Here is a 19,594-nt window from a genome sequence, read left to right as displayed (position 1 = left end):
GATTTAGCACCTACAGTTTAAAAAGATGTTAAGGACCTCTGCCAAAACCTTAGATGGACCAACAGTCTGACCTAGTCAATGGGAGCTTCCTCTTCTTCCAAACCCTGCACCCAATGAGCTTTCCCTATCAAGAAACCACTGGAATAGTCCTGGGATTCCACGGGAGGCTGTCATGTGCATGAAATCAAAGTAACCAGAAGCCCAAACTAGGATGGGACTGGGAGATCAAAACCTGCTGCTGATCTTGCCCAGGAGCCAGAAACTGGGAGCCTCGTGCTGCTTCTGGAGCAGAGGAGAGAAGCAAGCAGCTGTGTTCAGCTCCGGCAGATGTTCCCGACTCTCCTCCCAGCATAGCCCCAGGAACCGTGACTGGCATAAATCCAGCAAGAAACAAAAGGTGCCATCAAACATCCCAGGGTGGTACCAAAATGGTCAGGGTGGTTCCAAAATGCTCAAAGGCCTGGAAACGATGCCTTATGAGGAACGGCTTAGGGAGCTGGGTATGTTTAGCCTGGAGAAGAGAAGGTTAAGGGGTGATATGACAGCCATGTTCAAATATATAAAAGGATGTCATATAGAGGAGGGAGAAAGGTTGTTTTCTGCTGCTCCAGAGAAGCGGACACGGGGCAATGGATTCAAACTACAAGAAAGAAGATTCCACCTAAACATTAGGAAGAACTTCCTGACAGTAAGAGCTGTTCGACAGTGGAATTTGCTGCCAAGGAGTGTGGTGGAGTCTCCTTCTTTGGAGGTCTTTAAGCAGAGGCTTGACAGCCATCTGTCACGAATGCTTTGATGGTGTTTCCTGCTTGGCAGGGGGTTGGACTGGATGGCCCTTGTGGTCTCTTCCAACTCTATGATTCTATTATTCTACCTTGGTGATGCCCAAGACGCCAATGTTGGGGCTCGAGGAAGTAGAACCATTGCCAGTGCCCAGCAAACCAGCAATGATACAAGAGATCCCCTCTGTAAAAATGCCCCTGATAGGGAAGAGAGAGAAAAAGAACTCCAATTATTGCATTAGGTTTTCCACATGCCTATCTCCAACAGTTTTTTTTTTAATTTTATTTTAATTTTTTTTATTTTTGCAGGAGGGAGCTGCAAAAAACAAATAAAAAACAAATATAGCAATACTTCCCTTTTTTATAATTTATTTTCCTGCCTGACACCCAACAAATGCCCAGCCTTCAAGGGCTTCCGTGGTGAATGACAGTATTAAACGATCACAAAGCAATACAAAACTATGACGAAAAGCATAACCATCAGTAACATAAAATTTTGACCATGCAGTGGCATTGCAAGATTATAAAAACAAAACAAAATAAAAAATTCCTTCCAGTAGCACCTTAGAGACCAACTAAGTTTGTTCTTGGTATGAGCTTTCGTGTATGGATTATATCCCGAACTACTTGCCTTGCTGTGCTGCATCCCATATTCCAGATACTCTGATAGAGGTATCCCCAAAAAAAGCAATCTCACCAACAGGAATAGGAGCAAACACCCTGCTTTCCCCACCAAACTCCCAAGTCTATGACCAATCCTCATGCTTGGAGACAGGATCGCAGCACAGTAGGCTAGCATTTCCAGGCAGAATCCAGAAGGGCTCTTGTTTGAATTCTGTACAGCTGTTGTTAGAGCAGGCGATCCTGAGCTGATTGAAACAATGGTCTCACTTGCACACCCTCCCAACATCCTGGGGACGCAAATCAGGATGGGCCATATTTGGTCCCGAGATCTCGCACATGCGCAGTAGCACAAGACCCCAAAACAAGTGGCTTTCGTTCCGGCACTCTGCCAGTTCACTTGTGCCAGAACGCCAGACCCCCAAAAAATGGGATGTTTCGGGATCTAATCAGGCTCTGGGATTGGCTTCTGGAATTCCGGGATGTCCCGGCTTAAATCGGGACTGTTGAGTGGCATGCATCCCTTCCAATTTGTTTGTTTCGACAGGTCCATCATTTGATGTGGGAACAACTTCTGGAAATTTCAATGGAATCAAGTATATTTGGTAGGATAGGCCAGCTTCCCACGCAGAGACAATGCTTGGGGGACACCCCCCCCCAGATTAGATTGTTTTTATGTATAAAAGGTGGGAGTCCAAGAAGACCACTGGCTCCCCATCTCCGACCTAGTGCCCCGGCTACTGAACTACCATTCCCTGAGGCAATGTGTCAAATGTCCATGCCATTCAAGGAAGCTGCCCATCTCCTACCTGTTAATGGCATGCACAGGTGGAGGTGGAGCACCTGCAAGCCTAGCACAAGCATAATAATCGCCAATAGACTCAACGATCCCACACAAGGTAGCACTGAACATGCCCAGCACGGCGGCGGCTGTCACTGTGGGGATGCCCCACTGGCCTAGAGGAAGCAAAGGGGAGCAGCTGTTAGCTGGAGCAGAATGTTGCCTTAACTTTAAAACTGAATAACAGCAGCAGCAGCAATGATCGCAATAGATTTGGACCCCTCCCATCCGACTGGGTTGCCCCCGACACTCCAGGCGGCTTCCAACAAATATAAAAGCATAATAAAACGTCGAACATTCAAAACTTCCCCATACAGGGCTGCCTTCAGGTGTCTTCTAAAAGTTGCATAGTTAGTTATCTTCTAGACATCTGGTGGGAGGGCGTTCCACATAGTAGGTGCCACTACCAAGAAGGCCCTCGGTATAGCCTGAACACTTTATTCCTCATCCATACCACATCAACTCTCTCACAGATTAACCCCCACAATCCTTTATACCAGGCCCTTGAGGCCTTTTTTGAAGGCCCTCAGCAACATTTGACCCGCTCCACCCTTGCAACCTGCCCCCAGCTGTTTACCAGGCTTTGGGAAGGATGTGTGAGGTCTCTGACAGGGTCCTAGAATCCTCCTTCGCAAAGCCCAGCTAGGACATCCTATACCCTTTTAAAATGTGGCCCTTTTCTGGGGGGGGGGCGTGTTATTGGGTTGCTGTTTTTATTCTGATTGTATATGTTGTGATCTTTTCTGTGAACTGCCCTGAGACATCTGGGTATAGGGCAGTATATAAACTCGATAAATTATTATTAATACATAATAATAATATCAATAATGGCTAGCACTTAGTTAGTACGTGTGAAGACATAGACTCATGAAGTTTTGGACTCTTCCCCCATAGATGCAGCTATGGACTATCCTGAGGGCTGTGGCTATGGGGGTTGTTCTAACGAGGTCCTGCATGTCATACATTTGGGATGTGGGTGGCGCCATGGTCTAAACCACTGAGCCTCTTGGGCTTGCCAATCAGAAGGTTGGCGGTTCGAATCGCCGCGACGGGGTGAGCTCCCGATGTTCTGTCCCAGCTCCTGCCAACCTAGCAGTTCAAAAGTACGCCAGTGCAAGTAGATAAGTAGGTACCGCTGAGGCGGGAAGGTGAAGGGTGTTTCCGTGCGCTCTGTCTTCCGTCATGGTATCCCGTTGCGCCGGAAGCGGTTAGGTCCTGCTGGCCACATGACCCAGAAAGCTGTCTGTGGAAAAAGGCCAGCTCCCTCGGCCTGAAAGCGAGATGAGCATCGCAACCCCATAGTCGCCTTTGACTGGACTTAACCACCAGGGGTCCTTTGCCTTCTACCTTTTGCCAGTAAATCCCTACTCAGCTCTGAAGTTTACTGGGTGATTTTGAGCCCACGACTCTACCTCGGAGGGTTGTTGTGAAGATAGAATGGGGAGATGGGGATGCAAGAGCTGGAAGGGAATACCCATCGTTACTTACAAGGGTAAGGGAGGCGGAACCACGGTGCAATGGATATTATTTCTCCTCTAGCATCTGTTCTGGCCTTGAACCCATAGGCATCTACATCACGAGGAAATACATCTGTCACTGTCAGAATGTAACACAGCAGCCAGACCACCAAGATGGCCAGAATGATCTGAAGAGAAAACAGATATGGCTATGGTACCCAGGGGCGTAGCAAGGGGGGGCGTAGGGGGCGGTTCGCCCCATGTTCCATAATGGAGGGGGTGACAAATTATCAAGGAACAATTACTGCCCTACTAGGGTGGTTCATAAAAAACCCTCCTTTTTTATAAAAAAAATGCCTGCTCCAAAGGTCTTATCTTACTATACTAGGGATTATATAGCTATATATGAAATTTCATGCATATCGGTTAATATCTTGACCCTCCTCCACCAAAATAGCTGTTTACTCGGCTGTTTTCCGATGTCGTGAAGGCTGAAATTTCAGTTCAGTGGAGCACTTACTGTTCCCAACACTAACCCTGTGGAAAGCCATCTAATTAGACTTTAATTTGATTTTGAGATGTTTTTAGGAGGTAATTTAATTATCGTTTGATTTTTATACCAATGTTATGTATCTGATGTTAGCCACCCTGAGCCCGACTTCGGCCGGGGAGGGCGGGTTATTATTTATTATTATTACTTGTTATTATTCCTTTGTAAGAAAATATGAAATAACGTAAAACCATTTTTGAAGGGGGGGAATCAACGGGGGGGGGGGTGACAAGAAATTTTCCGCACCGGGTACCACCTGACCTTCCTACGCCCCTGATGGTACCCACTGCTTTCACTGCCCTAACTTGCCACACACTCACAGCCTTAGAGCGGATCCTGTGAACATTTACTCAGACGTAAATCTTGCCAAGTTCAATGAGACTTACTTCTGGGAAACTGGACAGGATTGCAGCCTGAGTAATTCAGCGGGGGGACGGGACAGGAGCAAAACCTTTCTGCTTTGCCATCAATATGCCTTTCCCAGCTAGTAGCTGTACTGAATTTACATAATTTTATTTATGTGCGGTGGTTGTTTTAAACTTTTTCTCTCTTCTTTCAACATATGTGATTGTTTAAAACTATTTTTATACATGTAACTGTTGTGAATCACGCTGGGGTGCCTCAGGGGAGGCAATCCGTAAATTGAATAAACGTCTTTGCTCGTTCCATTTTGAAATTATTTCTGGTATCCAAGATGACAAGACTCCAGAGAGACTGTTGCATTATACAACCCACAGGTTAGAGTCTTTTCAATATGATGTGCTTTCTTGCAATAAACGTGCTTCAATTTTCACCCTTATCCATAGCATGGAATCCAAACATTGCTTCTATTGAAATTGGATTTTCCTAGCATCCATCCTGCTACATTTTGTCACTGGGAACATTAGATTCTTCCCCGAGACAGTTTTTTCCAGCACCACTGTGATTGCTGGGAGGAATGGGGTTGTGCAAGTTCACAAGCCCCCCCCCCCTATTCATCATTCTGAGTGACACTGTGACCATCAACACAATTAAATCCTCACTCACAGCATTCACCGCATGTCAACCTTTCATTTCTTTTTATTGCGTGAAAATGGAAACACTCTGTTTCTCTTCGCCCTCGAGCCAAAGTAAGCTCTCAATAGAAGCAGAGAGAGACGTTCCCTTCCTAGCTTCACATCTGTTCTATGCATTTGCAAGATAAACATGCGCCCGGGACCCCCACGAGTGGGGAAACAGATGGGGAAAGTGGCAGGAAACGGAAGAGTTAAATCCTGTCCCCTTTTTCCAGCTCCAAATTGGCAATTTGGCATTCTGGTGTTAGGTGTGGGGTGGAAACAGCCTCTTGGGCCAAACTGACACCTGTGTCAGGCCAAATCTGGCCTGCAGACAGGAGGTTCCCCACATCTGTGATCTAGGATACGGCAGGGGTGGGATGTAGTGCATTTCCTTGGAGGGATGTTGACAGCAGACAGCCGAAGCCAGTAAGGGACTGAGGAGAACCAAACAGTCTCCTCTTTCTTCACCCTTCTCTCTTTCTGCCACTCTTTCCCTCTCCCTCTTTTTTAGGGAAGAGATATTGCATTCTTGCCAGGTGATTTTCATTGATACTCGGCCCAGTATACTGAAGGAGCATCTCCACCATGGTTTAGCCTGGACATTGAGGTCCAGCTCCAAGGGCCTTCTGGCGGTTCCCTCACTGTGAGAAGTGAGGTTACAGGGAACCAGGCAGAGGGCCTTCTCTGTAGTGGCGCCCACCCTGTGGAACACCCTCCCATCAGATGTCAAGGAAATAAACAACTACCTGACTTTTAGAAGACATCTGAAGGCAGACCTGTTTAGGGAAGTTTTTAATGTTTGGTGTTTTATTGTGTTTTTAATGTTCTGTTGGGAGCCGCCCAGAGTGGCTGGGGAAACCCAGCCAGATGGGTGGGGTAGAAATAATAAATTGCCATATTTTTCCGTCTATCTATAAGACGCCCCCATGTATAAGATGCCCCCTATTTTGGGGGACTCAGATTTAAGAAAAGGGGGGAGATGGCCCAGTGTATAAGACGCCCCCTAATTTTTGACATTATTTTTTAGGGGGGAAACCTAGTCTTATACACGGAAAAATACGGTATTATTATTATACGCTGTTGAGTTCCCTTGAATCAGTTATTTACTCTGAGCTTAAAACTATCTCACAGGGCGGGAATGAAATGGCGGTAGGGAAGCCACATTCGAGGGTTGCCATATTTTGAAGAGCAATAAAAAAAAGAGGACACATTCGTAGACTTCTGCTTTTAGCTACGGATCGCTATGACGACTCTCATTTTACATGCTCGTGAAAATGAGGACGTGTCCTGGAAAATAGAGGACATTTGGTATGTTGTTTTTGGAATTAAAAGGCGCAGTCAGCTTAAATCTTCCAGTGACGGACCAGAGTGAAGACTCGCTCACTCCAGTCTGCCCACAAAGGCCATGATTAGCCGATTCAAAGAAAGATTTTTGGCGGGAAGTCACACAAGCCGGGAAAGAATTCTTCCGTGTCCCGGGGGCGGGGCGTGCTAGGCCGGGCCGCAATGGCCTCCCACCCAGAATTTGGGTAAGTGAACCTTATATACTACCCTGAGGTTGTTTTTGGAATTAAAATGTAATAAATAAATAAAACAAGCCCTCGGATAATGGAGTGAAATCATCAAAATCTGACCAGACAGACACCGTGGCAATTTTGCCCTACTGAACGATGGAGACCTTTCTTACCGGGAACATCTTGAAGATCTGAATTCGGAACACAGTGCACCCTTCTCCCCATTTGTAGCCAGGGAGGAGAAAAGACACGTTTCGTAGGTACTGAGCAAACAAAACGATTAAGAAAATTGACCTGTTCAAAAGAGGAAAAGGGCATCACAAAAAGAGCAATCAGGGCAGAGAAACATTAGAACCAATTCACACAACTTCAAATTGCACGTCTTTTGCTACTGTTAAGGATTCGCTCACCAGGAACGTAATGTTATCTGTGCAATTTTTGACTTCTACATTTTTAAAAACAAAAATTGGCATTGCTGGCAGCGGCAAGTCACATGAACTGGCCTCGAATCTGTTCTGGATGGAGAAATTTAACAACACTGGAGCAGGATTGGGCCGTATAAAGCGGCTTATGCTTAGGAATTACAACTCTGCTGCAGTTATGTTCCTTTGCAGATTTGATTTGTTCTTTCTCCACAAGTTGTAAAATTAGTGCAGTTGAGTCCCTAATGTCCCTTTGATTTTAATCTGACACTAACACAACAACAACCACAACCGTGAGATAGTTGAGACCACATGGCAGTAATAATTCATGTCTAACAATCTCATTGTACCTAGTTTGCTCTGGATTGTGCCCAGTATATTTAAGATCTGTTTTTAATTTCTGATTTTACAAAGATTTTATGTCACGGTGGAATATATCTCAGGATTTAATTGAGATATTATCGGGTCAAAGCTGACGTACCAGAGACACACATTTTGGAATTTAAACCTGAATCTTGATAATTGTCAAAGCAGTAGCTAGAAAATCTTTTACTATTCTGTGGCATTTTCCTTTACCTCTCCCTTTCGAACAACATCATTACAACTAACATATTAGTGAGCACTTTACACATTTCATATAAAACTGAGGATCAGGTCGGAAATGCTTCAAAATTAGACGCATAATCACGCATCGAATGACTTGATGAGGAAGTCTTTGGCCAACTGGCTAGTTTGTACACCTGCAGTTCGTTGCTTTTGAGATTATGCAGTAGCCTACAGCGGTGCCTTGGTTTAAGAACAGCTTAGTTTATGAACAACTTGGATTAAGAATGCTGCAAACCCGGAAGTAGGTGTTTTGGTTTGTGAACTTTGCCTTGGAAGCAGAACATGCCCTGCTTCCTGTTGAGTGTGTTCCATTTGTAAATCGAGTCTCCCGCTGCTATGGGAAAGCACGCCTTGGTTTAAGAACGGATTTCCAGAATGGATTAAGTTCGTAAACCAAGCTACCACTGTAGTTCAGCAACTCTACTCTTGCGTCAATTTGAAATTCTGCAGTACTGAAAAAGTGGTGCTTACAGTGCGGCAATGCCCCAGTGCGATCCCGCTCTGTCGCCGGCAGCTTGGAACACGGACAGCCCAATTAAGGAGACGGTGGGGGTGACGGTGAGGGGCCCAATGTAGTTTAGCATGGCCCCAGGGAGGCCCACCAGACCAATGACCACCTCAACCAGGCTGGAAACGATGATTGCTCCTTGGATCTACGGTAGAAAAAAGACACAACGTGGATCAAGTCACGTTTCACCACAGATACTAGTATTGGCGACTAGAAATGTGGGAGTGTTGTGGATAGTAAGGTAAAGGTAAAGGGACCCCTGACCATCAGGTCCAGTCGTGTCCGACTCTGGGGTTGCGGCGCTCATCTCGCTCTATAGGCCGAGGGAGCCGGCGTTTGTCCGTAGACAGCTTCCGGGTCATGTGGCCAGCATGACAAAGCTGCTTCTGGCGAACCAGGGCAGCGCATGGAAATGCTGTTTACCTTCCCGCTGGAGCGGTCCCTATTTATCTACTTGCACTTTGACGTGCTTTCAAACTGCTAGGTGGGCAGGAGCTGGGACCGAGCAACGGGAGCTCACCCCGTGGCAGGGATTCGAACTGCCGACCTTCTGATCGGCAAGCCCTAGGCTCAGTGGTTTAACCCACAGCGCCACCTGGGTCCCTGTTGTGGATAGTAGGAGAGGATATATTGATTGACTATTATCCTTCCTCACTCACGCTAGTGAGCTAATAGCAGAGTACATTTCCCTGTATATTGGAGGAAGCTAGTTGGTAGATTCGTTTGAATCTCTTGTGTTAAGCAGTCCAGTCTGGCTTGTCCAGATTGGATTGTTCCTGGTAAATTCCCCTTTAAAGGTGAAGGGACCCCTGACCATTAGGTCCAGTCACAGACGACTCTGGGGTTGTGGCGCTCATCTCGCGTTACTGGCCGAGGGAGCCGGCGTACAGCTTCCGGGTCATGTGGCCAGCATGACAAAGCCGCTTCTGGTGAACCAGAGCAGTGCACGGAAATGCCGTTTACCTTCCCGCCGGAGCGGTACCTGTTTATCTACTTGCACTTTTGACGTGCTTTCAAACTGCTAGGTTGGCAGGAGCTGGGACCGAGCAACGGGAGCTCACCCCGTCGTGGGGATTCGAACCGCCGACCTTCTGATCCCTAGGCTCTGTGGTTTAACCCACAGCGCCACCCGCATCCCCTTTCTTCCCTCTTAAATGAATAAGGACACAACAGTCTTCTCTTAAAAGTAGTAAGAAGTTTACTTGCATTCAGTTCACAGTATGATCCTGAAAGCAGGCTTTAGCTTGTAGTTACAGAAGGGAGTGTGGGTTAATCCCATGTGGTGAATGAGCCCATGTGCTGCTGACTGAGAGCCAGCAGACAGCAAAAGCACCAAGAGGGAACAAGGCGAAAAAGCGAAAGGAGGAGGGGAAGATGGCTGCGTGACCAGCCCTTTTGTAGGGTCTGCCAGGGTCACGTCCATCTATCTGAAGTGTGCATGCACACGAAAGCTCATACCAAGAACAAACTCAGTTGGTCTCTAAGGTGCTACTGGAAAGAATTTTCTATTTTGTTTCGTCCATCTATCTGGTCACATACAGGGAGAAGATGCTCAAGACCAGGTGTGACAGGAAGTCCTCCTGACTGGAGTAACATTCCCCTGTGTGTCCACTCTGGGCAAACAGGAAATGTTGTATTTGACTGCTTTTGTGATGTTACATCCCACAAGAAAACCCAGATTCTGTGATGGGGATGCATTATGCAAGTTGATAACATCTGCAGAAATTTACTTAGTTTGTAGACCTCCTTCAGGTTGCATAATTCTTAAAAGAATTACAAATTTGATTTTCCTCCTTGTTAGGGATCACTTAGGCTGCAACCCTTATCTTGTGCTTCTATTTTGTATTTTTATGCATCTCCCTGAGATCTTCAGATGAAGGATGGTATGCAAATTTAATAAATATTTTTTTAAAAATTAAAAATTAAACCCTTAATGCAAACTGATTAATGCAAAAAGAAGGCTGATCGCCGAAGAATTGATGCTTTTGAATTATGGTGCTGGAGGAGACTCTTGAGAGTCCCATGGACTGCAAGAAGACCAAACTTATCCATCCTTAAAGAAAACAGCCCTGAGTGCTCACTGGAAGGGCAGATCCTGTTGAGGCTCCAGTACTTTGGCTACCTCATGAGAAGAGAAGACTCCCTGGAAAAGACCCTGATGTTGGGAGAAGGGGACGACAGAGGACGAGATGGTTGGACAGTGTTCTCGAAGTGACTGGCATGAGTTTGGCCAAACTGCGGGAGGCAGTGGAGGATAGGGGTGCCTGGCATACTCTGGTCCATGGGGTCACAAAGAGTCGGACACGACTGAACGACTGAACAACAACAAGCAAACCTGCAATGGTGTGCAGCCTAAGGCTGCAACCTTACGCACACATTCCCACATTGGAGTTACTTCTAAATTAACATGCATAGGATTGCACTGATAGCCTCTGATCTAGAAACTTTGACTTGGAGGAAGAAGCACCTGCATTTGGTCCCCATTACACTAGCAAAATGTATTCCATTGAATTATATCACGGGGCCCAAGGTTCTCCAGTTGGACTCCAACTCCCAACAGGTCCAGGCAGTGTGGCCAATGGTCAGGAATAATGGAAGGTTTTCTTCTAACACGTGGAGAGAAATAGGTTCCCAGTTCCTGAATTATAGTTAGGTATTAGTTATATTTCTATTATTATATTATATTATGATTTATTTTACCCCGCCCATCTAGCTGGGTTTTGCCCAGCCACTCTGGGCAGCTCCCAACAGAATATAAAACATTTCAGAATGTTTTATACTGCTTAAAACATCTAGAACAGTGTTTTTCAACCTTTTTTGGGCAAAGGCACACTTGTTTCATGAAAGAAATCACGAGGCACACCACCATTAGAAAATGTTAAAAAATGTTAAAAAATTTAACTCTGTGCCTATATTGACTATATATAAATTAATTTTTCAATTTTTCCCACGGCACACCAGGCAACATCTCGCGGCACACTAGTGTGCCACGGAACAGTGGTTGAAAAACACTGATCTAGAACAGGAGTAGCACGTTGCAGGTTAAGCCTCTTACTGTACAATATCATTGTTCATGCTGGCTAGGGCTCAAGGCAGTTGGAGTGCACCATCTTGGCTACCCCCGATTTAGATCATGAACAAGACAAAAGTGGTGGCACAGCAGGGGGCAGATACCAAAACCACTTTTTCTTGACTCCTTTCACTTATGAAAATTAAACTTGCAAAGGCAAACAGGACTCCATTGACGATAATAACTTAGCGTTCCTGCCCGCTTTCCTGCAAAAATATATCCCCGCCCGTTTTAGTTCAATTTGTTTTTACTGAAAGATTTCCATGGATAACAAAGGTCCATGTAACGTCTCTGTTTTCAATTCATAGAGTCCTCTCTCTACTGGTTAGGCCAGGCTTCCTCAACCTTGGCCCTCCGGGTGTTTTGAGACAATTCCCAGCATCCCTGACCACTGGTCCTGCTAGGTACGGATCATGGGAGTTGTAGGCCAAAAACATCTGGAAGGCCAAGTTTGAGGAAGCCTGGGTTAGAAGAAGAAGAGTTTGGATTTGATATCCCGCTTTATCACTACCCGAAGAAGTCTCAAAGCGGCTAACATTCTCCTTTCCCTTCCTCCTCCACAATAAACACTCTGTGAGGTGAGTGGGGCTGAGAGACTTCAAAGAAGACTGACTAGCCCAAGGTCACCCAGCAGCTGCATGTGGAGGAGCGGGGAATCAAACCAGGTTCACCAGATTACGAGTCCACCGCTCTTAACCACTACACCACACTGGCTCTCACTGGGTTAGGCATTGTGAGGTTGGGGGGAGAAAGAATGGGAGGGGGATAATGATCTTTCATTCTTTTGCCTAGTGTATGTGTGAGGAGGGGGTTGTGTCAGCATCACAGCGCTGGGTTCTTCACCTATTCATTTATGTGTTTTTGTTGGCGGTGCGACAGGTTGGCGAGCCCAGAGCGTGGCTGGTGGGTTGCATTCAACTGATTGCAGTGAGTTTTCTTTGTGCGTTTGAGGCGGAGGGGGGTTGATGGGTCAAATTAGCCTTATCGATTCATTTGCTTCCATTTTTGCTTAATATGCATTACTTCCAAATAACTCCTCGGCGATGAAAGCCCGCCAATGAAATCCCAGGATCTGTGTTACTTTAGAGGCGAGGTCCCTTCCTGGAAAAGGCCGCTGTTCAACTTACTTCTCTCATCCTCGGCTGCCAAATGTGGGAAGTGTTTAATGGTAATGTCCAGTTGCCATAGATCTCCCCTGCATAATGAGGCAAGAAAGGTCAAGAGATAAATATAAGCACAAGGCCAGTAGAACTAAGCAACCTGTTTAATAGAGACCAAGAGAGAACCAGTTAGCAAATGAAGCTTGTCAGCCAATTGCAGAAAAGCCTTACGCTGTGTTACTTACAGGGGCGTAGCAAGGGGGGCGAGGGGGCCGGTCTGCCCCGTGTTCCATAATGGAGGGGGTGGCAAATTATCAAGGAAGGTCTGCTCCGAAGGTCTTATCTTACTATACTAGGGATTATATAGCTATATATGAAATGTCATGCATATTGCTTAATATCTTGACCCTCCTCCACCAAAACAGCTGTTTACTTGGCTATTTTCCTGTCATGAAGGCTGAAATTTCAGTTCAGTGGAGCACTTACTGTTCCCAACCCTAACCCTGTGGAAAGCTATCTAATTAGACTTTAATTTGATTTTGAGATGTTTTTAGGAGGTAATTTAATTATTGTTTGATTTTATACCAATGTTATGTATCTGATGTTAGCCACCCTGAGCCCGACTTTGGCCGGGGAGGGTGGGATATAAATAAAAGTTTATTATTATTATTACTACTTGTTATTATTCCTTTGTAAGAAAATATGAAATAACATAAAACCATCTTTGCGGGAGGGGAATCAATGGGGGGGTTGACAATAAATTTTCCGCACCAGGTACCACCTGACCTTCCCATGCTTGGGGGGGGGGTGACAAAAAAATGTTTGTCCCCAGGTACCAATTTACCTTGCTACACCCCTGGTTACTTAATCCTTCTGAGTGAGGCACTTTCCACAAGGTCAGCAATTAACACAACCAAGCACTTCCCCTTCCAAGTTTGGCTTCTTGCTGTTTCCCGGCGCCAGATACGTAATCTTTTTTTACACGGAGCACCGAAATTCTTACCCATCCTCCCACTCTGCACATTCACTGCTATTATAATTGCCGCGTGAGATACGGTTGCAAGTTCCTTTTGGCCCTAAACGGCCTCGGCCCAGTATACCTGGAGGAGCGTCTCCACCCCCATCGTTCAGCCCGGACACTGAGGTCCAGCTCCGAGGGTTCTTCTGGCGGTTCCCTCACTGCGAGAAGCCAAGTTACAGGGAACCAGGCAGAGGGCCTTCTTGGTGGTGGCGCCCGCCCTGTGGAATGCCCTCCCACCAGATGTCAAGGAAATAAACAACTATCCGACTTTTAGAAGACATCTGAAGGCAGCCCTGTTTAGGGAAGTTTTTATTTGTTGTTGTTCAGTTGTTCAGTCGTGTCCGACTCTTCGTGACCCTATGGACCAGAGCACGCCAGGCACAGTGCCACCTGTGTCCCTTAGGATTCAATTATATGAATGCTTACTTGACAGTAAGCCTCACCGATTTCAAAAGGGCTTACTTCCTAGTAAGTGGGCATGGAATTGTGTCTCAGTTACCATCAAGTTCTTATGAGAGAAGGTCTTTTGGATACTGACTGGTAACTACCGGTAATCATATGGGTTGCTAGTTATCTGTAGCATCCCAACAAGTGAAGAGATGCTATATTTAATCATAGTTATTGTATTTCTGTGACAATATCCTTCTCACTGCAAAGTGGGATGTTATCAGACTTCTGTGTGGCTGCATGCATATAACAAAGTGTAAATTTGATTTCATTTGCCTATAAAGGCGAGCCTACCTCATTTTCACTTTCTGAGACGATACACAAAACAAAACAAAGGAGTCCTTCAAAGCTCACACTTCTCCTAATTTTGTAATCCAGCTCTCTCACCAAGTAACGTACATGAAAACACACTAGGCAAAGTACGTGTAAAGTGCACATGTTTGTGAAAATAACATACAAGAATGCATTCTTTTGGAGGAGATGGCTTCACAAAAACGTCTCCATTAGCAGAAATATGCAGTGAAACGCTGATGAATTTTCAGCTCTTTTAAAAAAAGTTACAAACTGATGTGGACACTGAATTTAAGCTTGGGAAAGTGAGGATTTTAGTATTCATTGCATTTTAGTCACTTTAAAAAAAAAAAACTAACCCAAAGCAACTAACAACATAGTACAAATATTAAACGCTAAATATAACATGTATCTGAAGAAGTGTATCTGAAGTGTATCATAACATGTATCTGAAGAAGTGTGCATGCACACGAAAGCTCATACCAAGAACAAACTCAGTTGGCCTCTAAGGTGCTACTGGAAAGAATTTTCTATTTTGTTTCGGCTAAATATAAAAATCAGAATAGGTGTAACGGAGAGAAACCGAAAATGACAGATTCACAGATGAGCTACACATTATGTTATCATCTTGGAAGCATGGAGAGGCCCTCAAATTATTCATGTTCTATCTCCTAACAACCTTCAGGATGGGGGAAAAAAAGTTTGAATTTTACCTTCTGGAGGACATTTCCATTTCTCCAGGGCCAGAATAGATTTGGCGGGAACCAGGAATGCTAAGGCGCTGGCTTGAAACAGAGGCAGTCTGGATTGCCAAAAAGAAAGAGAGTGTGACTTGCCGCCACCAGCCCTCCACAACTTCCTTAAGTTCACCGAAGGCTGGGGAGCTGAGGAAAAACATACCTAATTCCCACAGTGCTTTGGATGAGAGTTGTGATCCCCACGCAGCTGAAGATGGTACCGATGAGCTGGCTAATGGTGTATTGGTCCTTCCCTACGCACAGGGATTCTGCCAGTAGGAAGGGAACTGCGATGGTGCCACTGAAACATGTTAAATAATGCTGTAGGGGAGGAAATTGGAAGGAGGCTAGGTCAAAAGAGCACCTGATTAGACACATTCCCAAAATTTAAACCGCAGCTCAGGACTGCAATTCTTCCAAGGACCCACTCTCTCTGTATAAACCTACCCCGGAGATTTCACCCTCTGAGGCCCTTCTTCACATGCCTCCTCCACAAGAGGTCCGGAGGGTGGCAACACGAGAACAGGGCCTTTTCTGCAGTAGCTCCCCATTTGTGGAATGCCCTCCCCAGGGAGGCTCACCTGGTGTCCTCCTTTAGGCACCAGGGGGAATTTTTTTTTCTTTAACCAGGCCTTTGGCTGATTAACATTCTATGTCCTTTTAAATGTGTTTGTGGGAGTGGTTTGCTCTTGTTTTTGTTTTTATTGTGCATTTTGTGGGGGGTTTTATACTGTAGTTTTATGTTATAAACCACCCTGAGATCTATGGGTATAGGGCGGTATACAAGTTTGATTAAATAACCAACCAACCAATCACATAAGGGTCCCTCCAGACTGGTGTCTTAGTGCAGGTGTATTCTGCCATGTGTGTTTTCTCTTTTGGGCTGTTGATTGCGCATAACATTATTAGCAGATATAGTTCCAGTTACAGGTGAGTAGCTGTGTTGGTCTGCCATAGTCGAAACAAAATAGAAAATTCTTTCCAGTAGCACCTTAGAGACCAACTGAGTTTGTTCTTGGTATGAGCTTTCGTGTGCATGCCTAAACTCAGTTGGTCTCTAAGGTGCTACTGGAAAGAATTTTCTATTTTGTTTTTGCAGATATAGGTTATGCATGCCTAAAAAATACTAATCGTCTTTTCCCAGGCTTCTTCCAAATCTTTATGTGTCTTTCCCCCAGCTTTTTTAATATTGAAAAAGCCTGGGAAAAGACATATAAAGATTTGGAGAGAATGTGTTTAATGATTGCTGTTAAAAAAACAAAACTGAAGTTATGGTACTGAGATGTATAGGACCCGATGGACTTATAGAAGAAGAGGAGGAGTTTGGATTTGATATCCCGCTTTATCACTACCCGAAGGAGTCTCAAAGCGGCTAACATTCTCCTTTCCCTTCCTCCCCCACAACAAACACTCTGTGAGGTGAGTGAGGCTGAGAGACTTCAGAGAAGTGTGGCTAGCCCAAGGTCACCCAGCAGCTGCATGTGGAGGAGTGGGGAAGCGAACCTGGTTCACCAGATTACGAGTCTACCGCTCTCAACCACTACACCACACTGGCTTATAGAGCGAAAGACTTTGTCCCTGCATCTGAGTGTCGAAACCAGGCCAAGATCAGCCCATCCCTATAGAAGGAAGAAGCCACCGCCAAAGATTGGGGGAAATTAATTAATGAACTATGCAGGACATATTAGTTAATTTGAAACCCAAGAAAGAAGGATGGACTTTCGGCAAAATATTACAAAATACTTAGCGAACAGCTGATTCCAGTTTTGAAAGAAGTAATGGATAATATTCTAGAAGGAGGTAAGATCCCAAGTACTTGGAAAGAAGCTTATATAACTTTAATTCACAAACAAGATACAGATCGCTTAAATGTCAAGAACTACCGACCAATTTCTTTATTGAATAATGATTACAAGCTTTTTGCAGATATTCTAGCAACAAGATTGAAGAGAATACTGAATGAAATAATACATAAGGATCAAGCCGGATTTCTTCCTGGTAGACAGTTAAAAGATAATGTAAGACACATTGTTGATGTGATAGAGTATCTGGAAACCAGGAATGAAAAAACGGCTGTACTAATGTTCGTGTATGCGGAAAAAGCTTTTGATAATATTTCTTGGCATTTTATGAAAAAGAGCTTGGAAGGAATGGGAATAGAGGGATCTTTCTTGAAAGGAATTGATGCGATATATTCGGATCAGAAAGCAAAACTAATAGTGAATAATGAAATAACAGAAAGTTTTGAAATAACAAAAGGCACTAGACAAGGCTGCCCGTTATCACCGCTATTGTTTATAACGGTCCTGGAGGTCTTAACGAAAAGATTGAGAGAAAGTCCGGAAATAAAAGGAATTAAAGTTGGTGCAAAAGAATTTAAATTAAAGGCCTTTGCAGACGATTTGGTAGTAACGTTAGAAGAACCCCAGAACAGCGTCCCGAAAGTATTAGAGGAGATGGAGAATTTTGGACAATTAGCAGGATTTAAATTGAATAAAACCAAGACAAAGATGATGGTAAAGAATATGGAAAAAGAGCGAATTTCAGAGATAGAACAAAAAACGGGTATAGCGGTATCAAAGAAAATAAAGTATCTGGGAATATGGTTAACTCCAAAAAATATCAATCTTTTTGAAGATAATTATCAACCTGTTTGGAAGGAGATTAAGAAAGATTTGGAAGTATGGACTAGACTCAAGCTTTCCCTCAGTGGAAGAATAGCAGCAATCAAGATGAATGTTTTACCGAGGATGTTATTCTTATTTCAGACAATACCAATAATTAAGGGAACAGGACAATTCAAAGAATGGCAAAGAATATTGAGTAGATTCATCTGGCAGGGACAGAAACCAAGGATCAAATTGAAATTATTGATTGATAAAAAGGAAAGAGGCGGCTTCGCCCTACCGGATTTGAAGTTGTATTATGAAGCTTCCTGTTTGTGTTGGCTAAAAGAATGGATAACATTGCAAAATACTGATTTGTTAGATCTAGAAGGATACGACAATAGATTCGGATGGCACTCCTATCTCTGGTATGATAAGATAAAGGCTCATAGAGGTTTTTTAAATCATGTGATAAGGAGGGCCATCTTCGAAGTATGGGAAAGGAACAAAAGACTCTTAGAGAGCAAAACCCCATGGTGGATCTCACCGATTGAAGTTCTTACTTTAAAAAAAGTTAACATGGAAGGTAAAAGGTCCACATATGAGGACTTGCTGATGAGAACAGAAAAAGGTTGGAAGTTAAAACCATATCACCAGATGGAGGATCTCTTTACAGGATGGATTCAATATCATCAAGTGCATAATTTGCTCTTAGAAGATAGAAAGACTGGTTTTGAAGATAAAAAATCTAGATTTCAAACTGAGCTATTAGAAGGTAGAGGTAAATTTTTAACAAAAATGTATGATTTGTTGTTGGAATGGTATACTAAAGATGAGTTGACGAAAGAGGTGATGATAAAATGGGCAATGGACTTTGGGCACAATATAGATTATGATGCATGGACTAAACTATGGAACGAGACTTTGAAATTCACCGCGTGTGAAACATTGAAAGAGAATGTTTATAAGATGATGTATAGATGGTATTTGACTCCAGTAAAATTGTCAAAAATGTATAGAATGCATGATAAGTTATGTTGGAAATGCAGACAAGAAGAAGGTAGTTTTTATCACATGTGGTGGACTTGCAATAAGGTCAAAGGTTTTTGGGAAGCAGTCTATAATGAGCTTAAGAAGATGTTTAAATATACTTTCCCAAAAAAACCTGAAGCCTTTTTGTTGGGGTTGATGGGAGATGAAATAGCTAAGAAGGACAAAAGACTGTTCATGTATGCGACAACTGCTGCAAGAATACTATTGGCCCAAAAGTGGAAATTACAGGAGTTGCCTACAATTGATGAGTGGCAGGCGAAGATGGTGGAATATGCCGAACTGGCAAAACTGACCGGCAGGGTCAGAAACCAGGATGACTCGAGGTTTCAAAGAGACTGGAGTAAATTTGTGGAGTATCTAAGATCGAACAGAGGAAGTTTAAAAACACTTGTAGGACTGGAATAAACCTTTGACAAAGACTAATAAGGATGTAATATGAACTGCGCGACAAAACTGGACTAAAAAACCTGTTGACGTGGAGGAGGGGAGTCAGTGCTCGGCAGAGCTATAGTATTGCATTGTCTATTAGATATGATTATTTGTTGTAATTTGTTATTTTTTGGAAAAACAATAAAAATTTATTACAAAAAAAAAAAATGAAACCCAAGAAAGAAGAGGACACTGTCTTTTTAAAAGGGAAATGTTTAAGGCATACTTTTTAAGGGTTGTGTATGGATTTTTACATTAGTAGAACTTTTAAAAGTCACTTGTATTAAGATGAATATGGTTTTAGAATTGGATTGTTAAGAAATTAAGGTTTTATGGATGTGCATGAATAAGCTAATATAATGTAACCAGGAGGGGAGTGGAGGGAAGTCAACTGAGTTAAGATTTAGGATTTGAATTTATATATTTGCTTTGTTTTGCTTTAAATTTGTATTGTTATTTTGGTTTTTGTGGGTCTTTTGTCATTTTTGGAAAAATTAATAAA

At 43.9% G+C, this 19,594-nt stretch overlaps 1 protein-coding gene across 3 annotated transcripts in view; it reads right to left on the bottom strand.

Moving 5' to 3' along the window:
* Nucleotides 1-19,594, bottom strand: part of SLC23A1 (solute carrier family 23 member 1) — a 34,104-nt gene that overhangs the window by 9,210 nt on the left and 5,300 nt on the right. For all 3 annotated transcript variants that reach the window (XM_033142794.1, XM_033142795.1, XM_033142796.1), the window contains 8 exons: nucleotides 15,168-15,325; nucleotides 14,981-15,069; nucleotides 12,536-12,603; nucleotides 8,302-8,483; nucleotides 6,976-7,096; nucleotides 3,733-3,889; nucleotides 2,213-2,360; nucleotides 875-980 (listed from right to left, as the gene is read on the bottom strand). In XM_033142794.1, coding sequence (XP_032998685.1) covers nucleotides 875-980; nucleotides 2,213-2,360; nucleotides 3,733-3,889; nucleotides 6,976-7,096; nucleotides 8,302-8,483; nucleotides 12,536-12,603; nucleotides 14,981-15,069; nucleotides 15,168-15,325 — 1,029 coding nt within the window. The remainder of the gene's footprint in view (nucleotides 1-874; nucleotides 981-2,212; nucleotides 2,361-3,732; nucleotides 3,890-6,975; nucleotides 7,097-8,301; nucleotides 8,484-12,535; nucleotides 12,604-14,980; nucleotides 15,070-15,167; nucleotides 15,326-19,594) is intronic.

The sequence above is a fragment of the Lacerta agilis genome, chromosome 3 (assembly GCF_009819535.1).
Source record: "Lacerta agilis isolate rLacAgi1 chromosome 3, rLacAgi1.pri, whole genome shotgun sequence".
Taxonomy (NCBI): Eukaryota; Metazoa; Chordata; class Lepidosauria; order Squamata; family Lacertidae; genus Lacerta; species Lacerta agilis.
The sequence above is the reverse complement of the archived record's forward strand: the minus strand, read 5'-3'. Positions and strand labels throughout refer to the sequence as shown.